The sequence below is a fragment of the Conger conger genome, chromosome 9 (genome assembly GCF_963514075.1).
Source record: "Conger conger chromosome 9, fConCon1.1, whole genome shotgun sequence".
In the NCBI taxonomy this organism is placed as follows: domain Eukaryota; kingdom Metazoa; phylum Chordata; class Actinopteri; order Anguilliformes; family Congridae; genus Conger; species Conger conger.
In genome coordinates, this window is record NC_083768.1 from 42,177,447 (window position 1) to 42,198,390 (window position 20,944).

At 47.3% G+C, this 20,944-nt stretch overlaps 1 protein-coding gene across 2 annotated transcripts in view; it reads right to left on the reverse strand.

Moving 5' to 3' along the window:
• The window catches only part of arhgef1a (Rho guanine nucleotide exchange factor (GEF) 1a), a 69,707-nt gene that overhangs the window by 37,126 nt on the left and 11,637 nt on the right, over positions 1-20,944 (reverse strand). Inside the window, exon 1 of one of the 2 annotated variants that reach the window (XM_061255561.1) lies at positions 11,947-12,272. The exons of the other annotated variant lie outside the window; for it this stretch is intronic. Coding sequence (XP_061111545.1) covers positions 11,947-12,012 — 66 coding nt within the window. The 5' untranslated portion in view covers positions 12,013-12,272. Of the gene's footprint in view, positions 1-11,946; positions 12,273-20,944 lie in introns of those variants that run through there. 2 annotated transcript variants of the gene reach the window in all.

A 20,944-nucleotide genomic window follows, 5' to 3' on the forward strand; every position in this document is an offset into this window, starting at 1 on the left:
GACAGACTCAGGACTCGAGGTATTTCTCCACGACCAAAGTTAACTTCGGCGACCGCTGAATCTAATAAACCACTTTCATTAAGAAACAAACACAATTAAACGCTATTAAAGTTGGGAAGAAATACAGACTGAATCCAGGCCAGTGATTGGCTCTCTCCCAGAGCCCGTCTGTACGCTGCCGTCAGGGAAGTCCTTAAGCGCAGCACTTTGAAGGCTGAGCCAAAATGGACTCTTATTTCACACAAACTGCACCGTTTGCGGGAAACACCCCTTGAGCCTAAAAGCTCGTGCACAGCTGCGGGATATCCACGCATTAAACGCCTATAATCTTGTTTACTGACGACTGGCTTCATTTAGGAGCAGCCTGGCCTGCCCAAACAGAAATCCACCCACACGCACCAACCGTCCAATCAACGGCGGCAGACAGACCCCCAGCAGACTGCTATTATTGCCAAAAACAGAGATTATCTCAGCAGAGTAACAGCTGAAGTGGGAGGCCATTTTAAATGTCGTCTCACGTGGATTGACAGCTCCTACCACTGTGTGAGAAACACCACAAACTAAACAATAGGAGTGAGATTAATGGCTTTTAATATCGGCTGTAAAATAAATGTCATTTCAATTGATGCGATGTTCTGCTGATGTTGGGAAATTGACCACAGTGTGCAAGCTCATTGAATGACATTGGTACTAGGCATGCAAATAATTGCTCATACTGTACACCAGATACTATGTTGCATATTTATACTACTGTACTGCACTCTGTTGTATAAATCAACATTATATTCAATAGGAAGTATATATGTAGAGTTATATGGAATAATATATTCCACACTAGAGCATTTAAATATATGTCACAGTCTGAAATCACATTTAAACTGAAATGAATTTGTCTCCAATGCATGTCTGCATGGGGTAAAAACTCCAATGCATGGAAACATCTTATTTCTACTACTTTTATTAAGAAAAAGTAATAGACAATTAGGTGAACCAGTTTGACTTATTTCAAGATTTGCACATTTTCTACTCGAGAGAAGAAAAATAGATCTGAAGAATCATCGCAAGTCTAAGCCACTTGTTAAGACCGACCTTGTTTGCAGTGAAACACAAGCACATGCATGCTAATCTGTTGCTACTGCAGTACACTGCAAGAGTTTCAGTGCATTGCTGATTTTGAACCGACCCACGAGAACGTTGTTAAGAAATATAAATGAACCCACAGCCAATGCTGACAGTAAAATCCCCTGCTTCCTGTGCGGGATGGGTGAGGTCACCCTTCAGCAAACGCTGGTGTTATTGCCCCAGAAATAGCACTTCCCCTGAGCCTTGTCATGGCGGTACCAGAGAGGGGAGAGGTCACATCACCAGAAGAAGGCTGGAGGGTAAAGTCAACATGCACAAGATGTGTTCACAAACACAAACTATGAGGGGTATGAACTAGCATTCATGTAACTGGGTGTTCATTGCTGGCTGCCTTCTTGGTTAACACTTGATGGAGAATGAATTAGACATGACTCTGACAATGGAAATGACTCAAATCTGAATTCAATCAACATTTTGTTCTCAATTGACTAAGAAACAAAAGGTGTATGTTTTGTTGAGTTTTCTTCACGAACACGTCTGGCGAGTTGTTTTTGTGTTTTTGCTGAACTAGCTTTGACTGTGCAGGGCCTGTGTGCTTTGCAGATGCTAGTTGAACAACACATCTGGTGAGTTGTTTTTGGGCTATTGCTGACTTGCCTGAGTGAGTGTGTGACTGCAGAAGCTGGTGTTGAGTGTGTTGAGGACGCCCTAGTTATAATGGAGCTGGGTGTAAAGCCCAGACACCAGTGATGAAGAACAGAACATATCTGTTCATTTTCAACACTGAACTTGGCCTTCCCAGCAACAGGCACACATACACACACACCCACACACACACACACACACACACACACACATACACACATACACACATACACACATACACACACACATATACACACACATATACACACACATATACACACACATATACACACACATACACACACACACACACACACACACACAGACATGCACATAGACACATACAGTACAAACACACTCAGGCAGACACACATACATTTACACACAGACAGAAACGCACACATACACTCACGCACAGACATACACAGACACACACACTCACGCAGACACACATACAAACACTTACGCACACAAACACACATGCACACAGACACACACACACAGACAGGGCTCACATACAGCACTGTTCAGTCACCCCTGTACTCACAGCCAATATAACAGTTTCGGAGGTGAACCTAACTGTGCTGACAGGCCTGAAGCCACAGAGAGGACGGCTTACTGTGGCAGCCGCAAAAGCTTCCGGTGAGCTACTTGTGGAGGAGAGTTGTGTAATAATAAATATAATAATAACAATTCCTTGCATGTGTATAGCACTTTTCTCACTGGCCAGCGACTCAAAGCACATTACAGTGATGAGGGGGAAACTCCCCTCAACCACCACCAATGTGCAGCTCCCACCTGGGTGACGCAACGGCAGCCATTTTGTGCCAGAACGCTCACCACACACCAGCTGAGGTGGAGAGGGAGTGAGTTTGAAATGCCATTTAAATGAGGGGATGGCTACGTGCCTTATTTTTAACCTCCTTCTTCCTTTTCCCTCCTGTCTCCTAGCTGTACTCATCGGGCGAGAAAAGGTGAAGACGGGGGGGAATCGTGAAAACGTGAATTCGGTAAATGGAACATCCTTGTTCCTTCATACGTCAGTTTGAAGCGACGTCAGTTACCGACGTCTCGCGGAAGACGGGGAGAGGTGGATCCGCAGGTCGACCGTTTACCACGTCACGCTTTTCCGGGAAAAACACTTCCAAAAGGATGCGCTCATGTTTCGCTCGCTCAAGAAAGCTCCGGAAACCTCCGAGAAGGAACATTAAACGGACTGGAATTTCCTTAAAGATGGCGGGCCGCGACTGATTTCCAGGTCAGGCGAGGAACGAGGAGAAAGAGGGTGGAAAATAACGCCTGTTGAATGAGACCTGGGTCTTTAGGAACAAAGGAAAGTGTGGCTGCGGCTCACTCACCAAATCACTCAGTGTCCCTCCTCAGCGATGTACTTTCCATTAGAAAGGCTGCCAAAAGGCTCCTTGACCCCCCCCCCCCGGTAAATGAGAGGGGCAGCCATTTTAAAGTGTCTCTGATTACCGCATCAGGGCGGCTGTAACTCAGGCTCTTCAAAGGGGAACTCTGAAGAGCAGCCCACACGCTCCATGACCGCCGTATCACCAGCGGCGCCCACGAGAGATACCGATAATGCGCCAATCGCGCGCTGATGGTAAAAAAGGCCCGGTATCGCGCGTTAATGCGGATCGGGTGACGACCGCATGGGCTACCGAACACGGCCGGTAAACGTCATGCGCGCGTCGCTATGGCGATTTGGTGGGCCAGTTTTGCCGCTTTGGAAAGGCGTTCGGTCCCATACGGGCGCGGATGAGGAAGGGCGGGACTCGTCGTTTCATTCATTTAATGCTCCCCGAGCTGGAAAGTGGACAGGGGGAACGAGTGCGTGATTCGCTTCTCAAAAAAACAAGCGGCGCTCCGGTCCCTGCGCTCCGGTCCCTGCGCTCCGGAGCAGTGGGAATAGCCGGGAAAACGGCGCCGCGGGGGGAAGGTTCGGGCGGGGTCGCGGTGAGCGCTGCTAAACGCTGGCGGAAGGCACAGCTTTCCCTCGCCGTCTCGCTCGGACGCATCACACATCCGGTGTGCCGAACAACTGCATACCGCTACCGTGTGAACGCAGCGTTCAGAACAGCTGAGACGGCCGCCGCAGCAGACGGCCGGTGACCTCCCGAACAACCGGAACATTCCTGGGGCCCGCGTCACGGAGCGATGAGTTCGCTGGATAGCTGCGCTGAGTAAAACCCACAAAGCAGGATTACTGAGTTAGCTGGATAGCTGCGCTGAGTAAAACCCACAAAGCAGGATCACTGAGTTAGCTGGATAACTGCAGAGTAAACCCCACAAAGCAGGATTACTGAGTTAGCTGGATAACTGCACTGAGTAAAACCCACAAAGCAGGATTACTGAGTTAGCTGGATAACTGCACTGAGTAAAACCCACAAAGCAGGATTACTGAGTTAGCTGGATAGCTGCGCTGAGTAAAACCCACAAAGCAGGATTACTGAGTTAGCTGGATAACTGCACTGAGTAAAACCCACAAAGCAGGATTACTGAGTTAGCTGGATAGCTGTACTGAGTAAAACCCACAAAGCAGGATTACTGAGTTAGCTGGATAACTGCACTGAGTAAAACCCACAAAGCAGGATTACTGAGTTAGCTGGATAACTGCACTGAGTAAACCCCACAAAGCAGGATTACTGAGTTAGCTGGATAACTGCACTGAGTAAAACCCACAAAGCAGGATTACTGAGTTAGCTGGATAACTGCATGAAGTAAACCCCTCACTGCAGTTATCCAGCTAACTCAGTGATCCTGCTTTGAGGGTTTCACTCAGTGCAGTTATCCAGCTAACTCAGTAATCCTGCTTCGTGAAACAGGCACCCAGCTTCACGGAATGCATGCCTCGTGCTTGCTGACGTCTCGATGAACTCCAGACAGAAGAAGCAGTCCAGAAAACAGGACCCGCGCCTCAGGAAGAACATTCCAGCACCCGCCATCTTATCAGACGCTGAAAATAGCCCTGTTTGAATTTTTCTGGAGCACTGGGTCCGGTCGCTAAAAATAATGTCTTGGCCAGACGTAGTCTAAACCAGGGAAGCTCTGGACGCCAGGAATGTGCGAAACAGGACAGAGGAGTCAGAAACAGAGCACGACTCTTTTTCCAAACAGAGTGTCCAACCGGAAAGGAACGGGCACCAATCAGAACAGTCTCTAAGTTCAGCGGTGCACAGCGAGGTCCAATCATTTCAGACGCAGGATGTCATAAAAAGTGGCTCCATCAGTATAAATTGTACAGTGATTCAGCAGTGGCTGAATTCTGAGGTGCACAGAGAGGTCCAGTCATATCATACACAGGATGCGTTAAACAGGGGCTCTATCAGTGTAAAAATGAGCAGTGGCCGAGTGACCGTGTAACAGTCAGTGGCTACAGAACAGGAACTGATTCACTGGCCAGACGCATCCGTGGGGGGGGGGAAGAAGATCAGTGTGACACACGAGGGGGGTGAGTCACACAGGCGCACTCTGCGCCTCTCGAGGTGCGCTGCCACACGGGACAGAGAGCGGACGCACGGACAGCAGGGCACTGAGGGACGGACGGACACACGAGGGAAATGAGACGGATGCGCTTCCTTTTTCTCTGTCCACATCGCCACCTCTGAGTTTGTGCTTTCCTCACACACTGTGTGTGTGTGTGTGTGCCTGAGAGTGTGTGTTTGTGTGTGTGTGAGTCTGAGAGTGTGTGTGTGTGTGTGTGTGTGTGTCTGAGAGTGTGTGTGAGTCTGAGAGTGTGTGTGTGTGTCTGTGAGTGTGTGTCTGAGAGTGTGTGAGTCTGAGAGTATGTGTGTGAGTCTGAGAGTGTATGTGTGTGTGTGTGTGTGTCTGAGAGTTTGTGTGTGTGTGTGTGTGTGAGTCTGAGAGTGTGTGTGAGTCTGAGAGTGTGTGCGTGTGTGTCTGTGTCTGAGAGTGTGTGTGTGATTCTGAGAGTGTATGTGTGTGTGTGTGTGAGTCTGAGAGTATGTGTGAGTGTGTCTGAGAGTGTGTGTGTGTGAGTCTAAGAGCATGTGTGTGCGTTTGTGTGAGTGTGGGTGTGTGTGAGTCTGAGAGTATGTGGGAGTGTGTGTCTGAGAGTGTGTGTGTGTGTGTGTGTGTGTGTGAGTGAGTGTGGGAGTGTGTGTCTGAGAGTGTGTGTGTGTGTGTGTGTGTGAGTGTGGGAGTGTGTGTCTGAGAGTGTGTGTGTGTGTGAGTGTGTGTCTGAGAGTATGTGTGAGTGTGTCTGAGAGTGTGTGTGTGAGTCTAAGAGCATGTGTGTGCGTTTGTGTGAGTGTAGTATGTGGGAGTGTGTGTCTGAGAGTGTGTGTGTGTGTGTGTGTGTGTGTGTGTGAGTGAGTGTGTGTGTGTCTGAGAGTGTGTGTGTGTGTGTGTGTGTGTGTGTGTGTGTGTGTGTGTGTGTGTGTGTGTGTGTGTGTGTGTGTGTGAGTGAGTGTGGGAGTGTGTGTCTGAGAGTGTGCGAGTGCGTCTGACCCACTAAAGCAGTGGAATGCTCCATTAGCATTGACGAAACAAAATATGAAAAAAAGAAAAGAAAAGAAAATTCCCACAAAAGCAGCAGTTCAGTGTCTCTGTTACCAAACTGAGTCACTGCCTGTTCACTGCCCACCAGCCTTTCCACAAGAACACCCACCTCCCTCCTCTCTCTCTCTCCTTCTCTCTCACACCTCTTTCGCTCTCTGTCCCTCTCTCTCTCTCCCCTCCTCTCTCTCTCTCTCTCTCTCTCTCTCTCTGAAGCACAGGCTGGTCACACACCCACACATACATTCCCACACATGAACCCTGCTGACAGGAATCTGAATTGAATTGAAATACGGAAGCCACACTCTAGTACACAGTCTTCCTGCACAGTTCAGTGTACACTACACATATAGACCCCATTCCCCGTATCCACTTCAGTCAGTCTGTCATATAGGCACAAAAGTATCCTCCTTTTCCAATTACCCATAATTCTGTTCTCTTCATGCAGATCCTTACTGAGAACACTGAAAGCACTGCTGATGTATTTTAATACTAAACATACTGACACACTATTGATGCGTTTTACACCTTTGAAGAGTGGGGGTTTTCTTTTGGAATGTTTTATTTTTCTTCAAAATTCCCAGTCAGTGTTCTAGAACTCCTTTGCTGTCAATTACCAGTAGCGATTGTGACATCAGTATTAGAATGTTCAGTCAAGAACATTCTGATCACGCATTTGTGACCTCACACCTTAAAAGGTTACTGCTAAGGGCGGCTCATTATTGACGTATTTTAATGCTAACCCTGCCGCATTATTGATGTACATTAATGCTAACGGTGACGCATTATAGATGTGTTTTAATGGTGCTGCAGCCTGTAATTATGTTTTCATACGTTCCCTCTCTTCCCTGTGTTCCAGGCTCTGCAGTAAATTGTGGAACGCACACATAAATCAGGTATTTATGGCGTGTCGACCCATCGGTTAAACCCCCGTAATAACCCGTGCGCTTGGCTCTCGCTGCCTCGCATGTTCCTCCTCCATTGTGAAACAGGGCGCCCTGCTGTTTTAAAGGTACACATGCCTGTTAAAGTCCATTCAATACTGTGTACCCATTTCCCCTGGGTTAGACCTGCATAGACCACTGCTGGAGTCTCTGTTGACCTGGACCTGGACCAGGAGGTTATAGGCTAAAATTTCAGGTGAGGGCACCGTTATACACTATACACCGTTATACACTTTTACATTTAGGTAACAAGGAAGACAAATTCTGATTTTCTTCTGATCTTGAAGCAAAACTTGCGAGCACCAAAGTGGGAAAAAGTGAAGATGGGAAATAGTTAAATGAGAACAATGTGGGACAACCCTATGTGTGACTGTAAGTGCTACCCTAATGGTAAATGTACTACATTTATATAGCGCCTTCATACAAAGAGCTGTGCAATTGATGTCTCTCATTCACCCATTCATACACACACTCGCACACCAACGGCGATTGGCTGCCATGCAAGGCACAAACCAGCATGTCAGGAGCAATGGGGAGTTAGGTGTTTCGCAGTTCGACACACCCAGGGCGGGATCGAACCGGCAACCCTCCGACTGCCAGACAACTGCTCTTACCTCCTGAGCTTGACTGATGCACATTGATGATCTCATGAAGGATTCAGCTGAGGACAGTTCTTGGGCCCCAAATGTGAATCAATTTCACTCAGGTCAGGTCTAAAAGTGAAGCAGCGTCAGTGCTAACAACTAACTATCGACCTGAGCCAGGGAAGACGGTGGAAACAAAATGCAGAAATAGACACCAGCCCTCCCGGAGTGGAGTTCCCCGCCCGGCTCTGACTGAAAAACAGGTCAGTCTGCGCTCCAGCTGTTCCACAGACCCGCCCCCTCGCACGCGGGCCGCATCTGTTTCACGTTCCCGCGACAACCACGCGCCAAGACCAGCTTCAAAACAACTCACACGGTCGCAAGACAAAACAACTCAAACGGTCACAAGACAAAACAACTCAAACAGTCACAAGCCAAAACACCAGTCACAAGCCAAAACAACTCACACCGTCACAACCCAAAACAACTCACACCGTCACAGCCCAAAACAACTCAAACAGTCGTAACCCAAAACAACTCACACCGTCACAACCCAAAACAACTCAAACAGTCACAACCCAAAACAACTCAAACAGTCACAACCCAAAACAACTCACACAGGCGCAAGCCAAAACAACTCAAACGGTCGGAAGCCAAAACAACTCAAACGGTCATAAGCCTAAACAACTCACACAGTCGCAAGCCAAAACAACTCAAACACTCACAAGCCAAAACAACTCAAACGGTCGGAAGCCAAAACAACTCACACCGTCACAAGCCAAAACAACTCACAGTTAAATGGTGAAATCAGCTGGTGCAGTGATTCGTTGGAATGAAAACTTGCATACTCTCTGACCGGGCACCCCCAGTCTACAGCAACCAATCCACAATCCACGAGAGATGCACGGTTTTGGACCACGGAATTAATTTATCAGGGAAATAACCGAGGCCTTTTTAGAACTCCACCATTAATTCTCTGAGCTGTGGGGTTTTGCCACTACAGCAGAAGACAGCGGGAAATAAAACTGTGGGAGGATAAAAGAGCAGCAGCCTTACTTTAAGCTGTCGCCGCTGACCCTGCCTTCTCCTAATTTAAATGAATGCAAATGAGCGTTGCTATAGAAGCGCACAGGCTGGAGGTTCACTGGTGCTTTCCCTGTCACTGAGAGATGCAGTCTCATAGCCAGTAAGTCATGGGGAAGTGTAATGTGTGTGTGTGTGCTGGTGTGGTGCTCAACCAGTGATCTTCACACCTGGTCCTGGAGAGCCACAGGTTGTGCTGGCTTTTGTTGTTACTCAGCACTTAATTGACCAATTAAAGCAGTTGATAACACAGTTAACTCACCTCACCTGGTTTCTTGGGTCTGAATAGGTTCCTGAAATTAAGGTGTAAACAAAAACCGGCTCTCCAGGACCAGGGATGAACAGCACTTCCCGACGCAGTTATGTGTTCACAGAGAAAGGCGCCCATAGACATGAAGGGTCTCATCGCATGAATTCAGTGTAGCCTTCTAGCTCATAAAGGACAGAATTCGGACGTGCATGGGGTGGCTGATCCCAGATCAGTACTCCAGTCTGAGATTCTTTCAGAGTGAAGGGCCCAGGACAGTGTTAATGCTGATCTGGGGACTCCACATTATCTCAATTAAAGACTCAGTGTCATGATGAAAGGCGTTGCACTCGGTAAAATGGAGCTTTTCGGTTTGAACCCCATAAGGCGTGACATCACAAAGACATGAATAGAAGGTTCTGAACTGAACATTCTAACGCCGAAGTCACAATCACTAATGGCAATTGACAGCAAGTTCTAGCAACGCTGACTTGGAATTTTTGAGAGAAAAAAACCAGAAACCTAGGGACTACATTACAAAACCATATCACAGCGAGCCGTGCTGCTTCCTCAGTGGGTATTAGCAGTGGCAAGGCATGCCAATACCCCTGTCACGGCAGTTAGAGGGGTATGAAACAGTCAGGGACGCTTCCAGGGAAGCCCAGGCTCTGGGGAAGTGTGTTCAGCTACGGCTGATTCGTGGACAGACTGTGCAGATTTGTCCAGGCCGCTGTCATGTAATTTCACTGAGCAACAGGTGGTGCGTTTCCTTCGCAGAGAGAACTGGATGTCTCAGATTCTCTGCTTCAGAACACGAAGCTGATACTGCCATGCAAACAGGGGCTGCATTTCTATGGAAACCACTGCTGCACTCACACACACACACACACACACACACACACACAGTCACACATTCAAATACTGGTATCTCTGACAGAGCACACAGTGCACACACACATATTCAAATATTGAAATTACCCCCAAATCCAGCTCCACACACACACACACACACACACACACACACACACACACACACATAGTCACACATTCAAATACTGGTATCGCTGAAAGAGCACACACTGAATCACATTGTGCACACACACACACACACACACACACACATTCAAATACTGGTATTACCCACAGAGCATGCATTGAGTCCCACTGTACACACACACACACACAGTCACACACTCATCTGACAACCACTCATCACAATGAAGCGCTGGTAATGAAATGCACCGGCACTCTCAGTCTGTCAGTCAGTGGGAAAGAACCAGCCTTTCCCTTTCACTAAGCCTCCCGCTTTCTCAAAAAGAAACGAGGGATGAGAAAAAAGTTAGAGAAAGAGACAAACAGAGGATGAGCTAGGGTTAAGGAGCTAGAGGTGGACAGACTTCAGACAGGAGGAAAAGAAGAGAGAGAGAAGAGAAAAACAGAGGAGAGAAAAGGAGGAGAGGGAGAGATGGAGATAGAGAGAGAGAGGAGAGAAAAATAGAGGGATGGAGATAGAGAGGGTGTGAGAGAAATGGAGAGAAAGAAAGATAGATTACTTTGCAAACGAATACAAAAAATGGGGAGGACGAGATAAAGGGAAATAAAACACAAAGAGAAAGATGAGGCTCTTTCCCAGCAGAGCCAGTAAACGCTGACACACACACCTGGGAAAGCTCACGAGACTGTAGTCCCTACACACAGTACAGGCAGACATGGGGGGAAAAGATGACCCGCCCCCCCCCCCCCCCCCCAAACCCCTCCACCGCCGCACCGTGTTGCCAAAGCATCCAAAAATCACCTACACACGCTTTCACACCACATTAGTCGAGTCATAATAAATCATATTTGTTATCTAATATCGTTTATATTCATCTTTCTAGCTGGAAATGACCGCCATCTCAAACAATGTATCCAGATATATACAAATATCGACAGGTGGTAAGGCCAGATAAATACTGCTAAGACCATCACCATTGTCACAGCATTATCGCGATTATTATTATAGACATATTGGATACTGACCTGCTAACCCTGCCTAGTACAAACTGAAACAATGCTACGTATAACAACACAGTGTGGCACTTTGTTGTACTATTCTCTTGCGCTTCTACATATTTTAACGGATACGGATTCTCGGCGATTTTTTGGAACTAAAATAAGAAGAGGAAAAGACAGCCAGAAATGTCTATTGCGCAAAAAAAGAACCCTCAGTGTTCAACACACACACACACACACACACACACACACACACACACACACACACACACACACACACACACACACACCCACACATACACACAAGGCAAGACTTCCCTTTCTTTGAACTCTGTTCTTTCATAGAATATCCCGGCCGGGAAACGTGCCCGGGGTACTCAAGCGATTGCGGCTGCCGCGCCACAGGGCGACACTAAACCGCGCGTAAAAGCTGTGGATTTGCGTCGCAGAACCCTTTGGTGTCACAAACGGAAATATAGCATAAGGAAAGCGTAAATGTGTAGTACAACAGAAGTGGGTCGATGTACAGCGCGGTACTAATCGGCAGAAGCGCGCACCTACCCTCCCACTCCAGGAATACACCGGAGGTGCGCGAGGTACCCGGCACGGCTCCGAGTGCAGGCTACATTTCAACCGCATGTTAGCGAATAAATGTAACATACATACCGAATAAATACATTTTAAAATGCCAAGAATGTATTTAGAATATAGACACACAGATTAGTCTTACTATAAAGTAGACCCATATTGAGGCAGGATGCATCAAAAGTAAAGTAGTGAGTAGTAAGATAGCAATTCAAAAGAGATGTATTTGGAAGGTCCCCGTTTCTGGAACGGAACTCACCCGCAAACTGATTTCCTTAATCCTCTCTTGTCGCGTTTTCACCAGATGATCCGTTACTCTGGACATAGCGAGCTTTCGATCACTACAACAAGACCACGAATCCGTTCACGGGCTGCATATACAGCGTTACGATTTCAGCGTCTTTACACTTTTTTTTTTCAATAAAATAATCCTCGTCGGTAGTAAGAGTAAGTCGCTGCTCCTCAGTTTCACACAAGTCAAATAGTTAGTCCACAAATTTGACAGATCTTATTAACGGTACGGTTTCCCCAAACGGCTCACAGAATCTTCACCCGCCAGCGCGAGTCGATTCACTTTTCCATACAGGAAACTCGAAGACGGTATGGAGTTACAGCCCTAAATTAAAGGCACCGCTACTCGGTCCAAAGTCACGCCTCCTGGGGCGGGTCCAGCGCTCCACAGCCAGCCCCTTTTAAAATATTAGGCCAATGAGGTTTGAGTTTTTAACTCTCGAATAACGTAATGGCAATTACACGATCCCGCCCTCGGGTCCTTTTTTTTTCAAGACCCCAACCGTTTGGGAACCGTTACTTTCAAACCGCATACGTTGCGTTATGAGTACAGCGCAACATTAGGCTTTGTATTCCGAATTATGTGGTTGAACCACACCTGTTGCTTTGGGCGGAATTCAGAATGCACAAGATTTTGAGTTCAAAAGACCTCGTATTTTTTCCCCACACCTGAAAAAAAAACAACATTTCACACAAGCATCTCCTACATTATCTACGTCAACAAAGCTGGAAAATACTGAATGTGTACGACACCAGATTTCACACTGTGCTACAGGAGACATATTGCAGCTTAATGGAGTATTGAATATACTAACTGGTTTACTAACGCTGGTTTACATGAGCATTGTCACAGCGGAGCACAGAAACACCATTTAGGCGTGCAATGGTTGTGTGTGTGTGTGTTTGCATACATGTACGTGCATGTCTGAAGGGTAGAAGGAGGGATAAATGTTGCTTCGGAACGGAGAATGGCAAAAAATGGATGATTATACTTTCTCAGAAGTTGAGGGAGATAAGAGGGTTGGGGTGTTCTGTCATTGTAATCACAGAAGAATTGTGTTTCCACGAAAGGGGAACTTCCAGACCAGACAGCCCCCCCCCCCCCCCCCCCCCCTTGGCCGAAAGAATGAAATAGCTGGAGGAAGTCTGGACAGAGCGGGGCCTCTTATGACAGATGACAGTGACAGAGAGAGAAGGAGGGAGGGAGGGGCAGGAGAGGAAGAGAGAGAGAGGGAGGGGCAGGAGAGGATGAGAGAGAGAGGGAGGGGGAGGAGAGGAAGAGAGAGAGAGAGAGGGAGGGGGAGGAGAGGAAGAGTGGCACATTCACACACCCACGAGCTTAGGAGGCCTCTGTTCCCCTCATCAAAACATCGCAGCCGCTGGAGTTTTGTTTTTTAGGCGAGAGGTGTGCTGGGAGCAGCCCGGTGAGTTACGGGGGAGTTACAGGGAAAAACAACAACAGAGCGAGAGAGAGAGAGAGAGAGAGAGGGAGGGAGAGAGAGAGAGGGACAGAGTATGAGAGAGAGGAAGAGAAAGAGAGAGGGAGGGTGTAGCCAAGAGCGACCTGGTCTATATTTAGAGGGAGAGAATGAGAAAGAGAGAAAGAATAAGAAGAAACGCCCAGCACTTCAGCCGAAGCCCAAAGTTGTGTACAGCTACTGTTCTGCCTAATGAAGCAGTGTCATAGAGTAGCTTCTGCTTCTGCATCCAAACCCTTCCACTCAGATTTCAGTCCTCTAACGCCCAAACAGGCTCTGCTTCTGGATCCAAACCTTTCCACTCATACCTCAGTCCTCTAGAGCCCAAACAGGCTCTGCACCTTCAGGGCATGCCGTGCACCTGCTGTTATTGATATGACATGCACCGTGTTGCCAAAGCATCCAAAAATTACAATTACAAAGAACCGTAATAATAAAAAATCAACTCTACAACCTCACTCACTCACTCTCCGTCTCTCACACACTCACACACCTCTCCGCACTCCAACACACACCTGTGCCCACCACACTCCCACACACCCCAGGTCATATCTGCTGTGCCTCTCGTTCTTTCCCACGAGATCACACGCACTCCCCCACACGCTGGTCTAGCGCGTTTGCAGCGTGTTCAAATCTTTCTCCATTCCTCCCCTGCCTGCACCGCATCCACTGGGCCATGCAGCAGACTAATTAACCCTTTGAAGAGCAGGTTTTTTTGGAACGTCCTTCTGTTTCAAAATACTAAGTCAGTGTTCTAGAACTCCTTTGCTTTCCATTACCAGCAGTGATTGTGACATCAGCATTAGAATGTTCAGTTAAGGGCATTCTTATCACATATCTGTGATGTCACAACTTAAAGGGTTATATCTCAGGAAAGACCACAGCTTATGAAAAACGGGCTGAATTTTCCAGCCTGTGCTAGTTTTCGAGGTTGCCTTCACTGATGCCCCCCCCCCCCCTCCCCTCTCTCTGGGGCGGTTCACACCGGTACCCCGGTCTCCGGTGCAGGCTGAACACACCCAGAGACACAGTCCTGGGAATCCTTGGATCATTTATTTTGGTCTTTCCCCACCCAGGAGAATTGGCACAACAGAAACAAGAACACTTTGAATAAAAGGTGGACTGACAATGCACAAAAGCCTACTGCTCCAAGGAAAACATCTGCTTTGGAACCACAGTTTTATCTACAGATGAAACGGTTTCAGTGGCAACCGTCCAATTTCATAAAACATAGAAACTAATGATTTCTTTGGGAGCAGTCATATGCCTGTATTCAATTAACACGTGTCCTTAATTTTGACTCATGTGTAAATGCAAGCAAGTTACTTTTAAGAGATTGCTAAACTTGCCAAAAATATTATGGCTTTTAATTTTAAGTCAAGGTTAAGGGCAAATGTTTATTGAAACCAAACCTTAGACTTAGACCCTTTTCTGTTTCTCTGCCTCTGCCAAGAGTTAATCTATTGTTCTAAACTAAGTGGGTATGCATAAAATTATTGGCTAGCAAACATGCCGGTATCACCATGTTCTCCCCGTGTCTGCGTGGGTTTCCTCCGGGTACTCCAGTTTCCTCCCACAGTCCAAAGACATGCAGGTTAGGCTGATTGGAGTGTCTAAATTGCCCGTGGGTATGAGTGTGTGAGTGAATGGTGTGTGTGCCCTGCGATGGACTGGCGACCTGTCCAGGGTGTATTCCTGCCTTTCGCCCAATGTATGCTGGGATAGGCTCCAGCCCCCCTGCGACCCTGTTCAGGATTAGCGGGTTAAGATGATGGATGGATGGATGGATTTATGACACAAGCCCAATGATTTCACACCTCCATTCTGCACTAAAGCCTGGCTTTACATCAGTATACTGGGCTAAAGTGAAGCTGGCCGGGTATGAGAACACAGCTCCGTCTCTTCCTGCTGTTTCTCATCGCTAATCTCTGTTGTTCTGACCATTCGCTCCCTCTTATCGTTCTCCACCTCACTACAGATAAGCAAACCCACCTAATACAATAATAATGAAGGAAGATGGAGTTTAGGGAAGGAACTCTCATCTCTATCCCCCTTCTCGCTCTCCCTCTTCCTCTCGTTCCTCCTCTCCCTTTCTGAATTCAGCACAAATCTGCATGACTGGCACAGCTAAAAACACAATTTACATGAGATGCAAATCAAGAAGAACAACTCCACCACACCTTGTAAGTTAGTGGCGTGAGTTAGCATGTGAGCTAGCAGTATGAGTTAATAGCTTGAGTTAGCATGGGAGTTAGCAGTATGAGTTAATAGCTTGAGTTAGCTTGGGAGTTAGCAGTATGAGTTAATAGCTTGAGTTAGCATGGGAGTTAGTAGCATGAGTTAGCAGTGTGAGTAAGATGGAGGTGTATATTAGCAGTATGAGTTATTCTCACTCTCCCTCCCTCTCTCTTTCTCTCTCTCTCTCTCCATATATATCACCCTCCAGGTCGACACAGATGCTTAATCTCTGTCTAACCCTGAAGACATCGCACTGATGAGCGAGCTTTCGCTTGTTTCATTTTTAATGACTTTAGCGACTCGTCTTTAACGTCTGGGTTCCTCAGGCGATGCCATCGAGTCTCGCTCCTCGCCCACTGAGACCTTTCCACAGACACGGTCACACGTCTTACCCACACTGCACCTCTTCTCCTGGGCTGTGCATGCGGGAAGGACAGGGGCGGAGCTACACCGTCATACATACACTGGGCTCCAGACTGATTGGCACCCTTTATAAATATGCACAACACTGCTGTAAACTCAGAAAACAATAGTTAATGACATAAGCTTTCATTTCCAACGTGTGTAAAGTAGTGGGCTCTATTCATGATTGAATGGAATCAAAGCCTTACATTTTTTAAATAAAAATAAATTTCCCCAAAAAACAGGTTCCACAATTATTAGCACCCCTGTTTAATACTTTGTGCAAACATCCCTGGCAGAGATGACAGCCCCCCTTCAATTCCGACCAAAGGTTTTTCCTGGGATTTAAAGGATTTCCTGGTACTTGTTGAATTAATTGTGCCATTGATCTTAAATAGTGCCCCTGGACCACTGGCAGCAAAATATCGACAAAACATCAATGACCCAGTTTGTGTTCTCAGAGGACTGCCCCATGGCTGCACAGCACCCCTGCTCATCCTGCGTCTGGAGACAGCTCACACACACTGCTCATACACACAGCTCACACACACAGCTCACACACACTGCTCACACACACACACACACACACACACTCTCTCACACTCACACACAGCTCACACATACAGATCACACACACAGCTCACACACACAGCTCACACACACTGCTCACACACACAGCTCACACACACACACACACACTCTCTCACACTCACACACAGCTCACACACACAGCTCACACACACAGCTCACAGACACAGCTCACACACAGCCCACACACACAGCTCACACACACAGATCACACACACAGCTCATACACACAGTTCATACACACAGCTCATACACACAGTTCATACACACAGCTCATACACACAGTTCATACACACAGCTCATACACACAGTTCATACACACAGCTCATACACACAGCTCATACACACAGTTCATACACACAGCTCATACACACAACTCATACACACAACTCATACACACAGCTCATACACACAGCTCATACACACAGCTCATACACACAGCTCATACACACAACTCATACACACAGCTCATACACACAGCTCATACACACAGCTCATACACACAGCTCACACACACAGCTCATACACACAGCTCATACACACAGTTCATACACACAGCTCATACACACAGTTCATACACACAGCTCATACACACAGTTCATACACACAGCTCATACACACAGCTCATACACACAACTCATACACACAGCTCATACACACAGCTCATACACACAGCTCATACACACAGCTCATACACACAGCTCATACACACAACTCATACACACAGCTCATACACACAGCTCATACACACAGCTCATACACACAGCTCATACACACAGCTCACACACACAGCTCACACACACAGCTCACACACACAGCTCATACACACAGTTCATACACACAGCTCATACACACAGCTCACACACACAGCTCACACACACAGCTCATACACACAGCTCACACACACAGCTCACACACACAGCTCACACACACAGCTCATACACACAGCTCACACACACAGCTCATACACACAGCTCACACACACAGCTCACACACACAGCTCACACACACAGTTCACACACACAGCTCACACACACAGATCACACACACAGCTCATACACACAGCTCACACACACAGCTCATACACACAGCTCACACACACAGCTCACACACACTGCTCACACACACACACACACACACACACTCTCTCACACTCACACACAGCTCACACATACAGATCACACACACAGCTCACACACACAGCTCACACACACTGCTCACACACACAGCTCACACACACACACACACACTCTCTCACACTCACACACAGCTCACACACACAGCTCACACACACAGCTCACAGACACAGCTCACACACAGCCCACACACACAGCTCACACACACAGATCACACACACAGCTCATACACACAGTTCATACACACAGCTCATACACACAGTTCATACACACAGCTCATACACACAGTTCATACACACAGCTCATACACACAGTTCATACACACAGCTCATACACACAGCTCATACACACAGTTCATACACACAGCTCATACACACAACTCATACACACAACTCATACACACAGCTCATACACACAGCTCATACACACAGCTCATACACACAGCTCATACACACAACTCATACACACAGCTCATACACACAGCTCATACACACAGCTCATACACACAGCTCACACACACAGCTCATACACACAGCTCATACACACAGTTCATACACACAGCTCATACACACAGTTCATACACACAGCTCATACACACAGTTCATACACACAGCTCATACACACAGCTCATACACACAACTCATACACACAGCTCATACACACAGCTCATACACACAGCTCATACACACAGCTCATACACACAACTCATACACACAGCTCATACACACAGCTCATACACACAGCTCATACACACAGCTCATACACACAGCTCACACACACAGCTCACACACACAGCTCACACACACAGCTCACACACACAGCTCATACACACAGTTCATACACACAGCTCATACACACAGCTCACACACACAGCTCACACACACAGCTCACACACACAGCTCATACACACAGCTCACACACACAGCTCACACACACAGCTCACACACACAGCTCATACACACAGCTCACACACACAGCTCATACACACAGCTCACACACACAGCTCACACACACAGCTCACACACACAGTTCACACACACAGCTCACACACACAGATCACACACACAGCTCATACACACAGCTCACACACACAGCTCATACACACAGCTCATACACACAGCTCACACACACAGCTCACACACACAGTTCACACACACACAGCTCACACACAGATCACACACACAGATCACACACACAGCCCACACACACAGCTCTCACACACACAGCTCACACACAGATCACACACACAGCTCATACACACAGCTCACACACACAGCTCATACACACAGCTCATACACACAGCTCACACACACAGCTCACACACACAGCTCACACACACAGTTCACACACACACAGCTCACACACAGATCACACACACAGATCACACACACAGCCCACACACACAGCTCTCACACACACAGCTCACACACAGATCACACACACACAGCTCACACACAGATCACACACACAGCTCACACACACAGCTCTCACACACAGCTCACACACACAGCTCACACACACAGATCACACACACAGCTCTAGCACAGCAGCAGGGGAGGGGACAAAGGTCAAAGGTGAAATGAGGGCATCGACGCTGACTCCTCACCAGAGATTCTGCCCTCTGTCCTGAGCAGTCCTACGGCAGCCCTCGTCCCCAGGGGTGGAAAGTCCAGGTCAGAGGTCAAGTGAAAGTCCCACCATGTGTTTCCTCCACACATGAACTCAGCCAGCTGATTCGTTCACTCATTAGTTCTCCCTCCTAATTAGAATACTGGGAACTTTTTTTTTTTTTTTTTAAGATATTTTTTCGGCCTTTTTTATCTTTATTGGACAGTATAGTATAGAGAGACAGGAAGAATGGGAGCGAGAGAGAGGGAAAGACATGCGACAAATGTCAGACGGTCGGATTCGAACTGCTGACGTCGCGGCTCGCAATGAGCATGCGGTCAGTGCTCTACAGGCTGCACCACCGAGACACCGACTTTGACACTTTTACTTTCTGAACCTGGGTTTTACACCTCTGCTGGACTCACCTAAGTCATCATTAATTTACTGTTGAGCGTGAAAGGACTGCTGCTACAGGTGTGGGATCGCAGCCCCCCCAAGAGGCGCAATTAGTGGGCAAGCTAAAGGTGAAAGGTCACAAGTCGAGGGTAGTAATCAGACATATTGGAGGTCTGATTACTTCCCTGATCTGATTACTTCCCAGGGCGGGGGGGGGGGGTGACTTTGTGTGAGGGTCATTCACATTTCACATGCTGACTGCCATCTCTGAACTCCTCTGCATTAGCACACGTGCCTAATTGGAGCGTGGAATTCATTTAGTTAAGTTTTCTTGAGTAAAAGTTCTCGGAAGTTGGATTCCCAGGAATGTGGAGACTGAACTGAACTTTTTTTTTCCCCCTCCAAAATTCCACATCAGTGTTCTAGAACTCCATCGCTCCATCCAGTGTTCTAGAACTCTAGAATTACCAGTAGCGGTTGTTACATCAGCATCAGAATGTTCAGTTAAGAACATTCTAATCACATATTTGTGACCTCACACCTTAAAGGGTTAAATACAGAGACCTCCCAACAGCACCACCCCTGTTTGTGTGGCACTGCTCACACTGTTTTCCATGCAATACCTTGCGTACTACACATTTCAATGGGAGGATAAAACCCAAATAAACAATATATGTCATTAAGCTTTCATTGATCAAACTAGCTACGTAACATGTAAAAGTCACTACATTTAGGGAATGGATTCTTGATAGAATTACGTATATATAGTCTAGATACTGCTGATTCATGCTCAGTTTGACAAAACATAGACTGCAAGACTGAGCGGAGACTTCCCGGATGTGCCCATTGTGCTGGCACTAGTCGTAGGTAAGGAGGATACGCATGTTTACCTTATGATTGTTCACAGTCACAATCATACGGTGTAGCCTAGGTTGTAGCCTAGTGGCTTAGTTGCTTGACTGGGACCCAGAAGGTTGGTGGTTCAAGCCCCAGCGTAGCCACAATAAAATCTGGGCAGCTGTCAGCACTTGAGAAAGGCCCTTAACCCCACAGAGGGGATTGGCCCCTGCCAAATCAAATCAACTGTAAGTCGCTTTGGCTAAAAGTGACAGTTAAATAA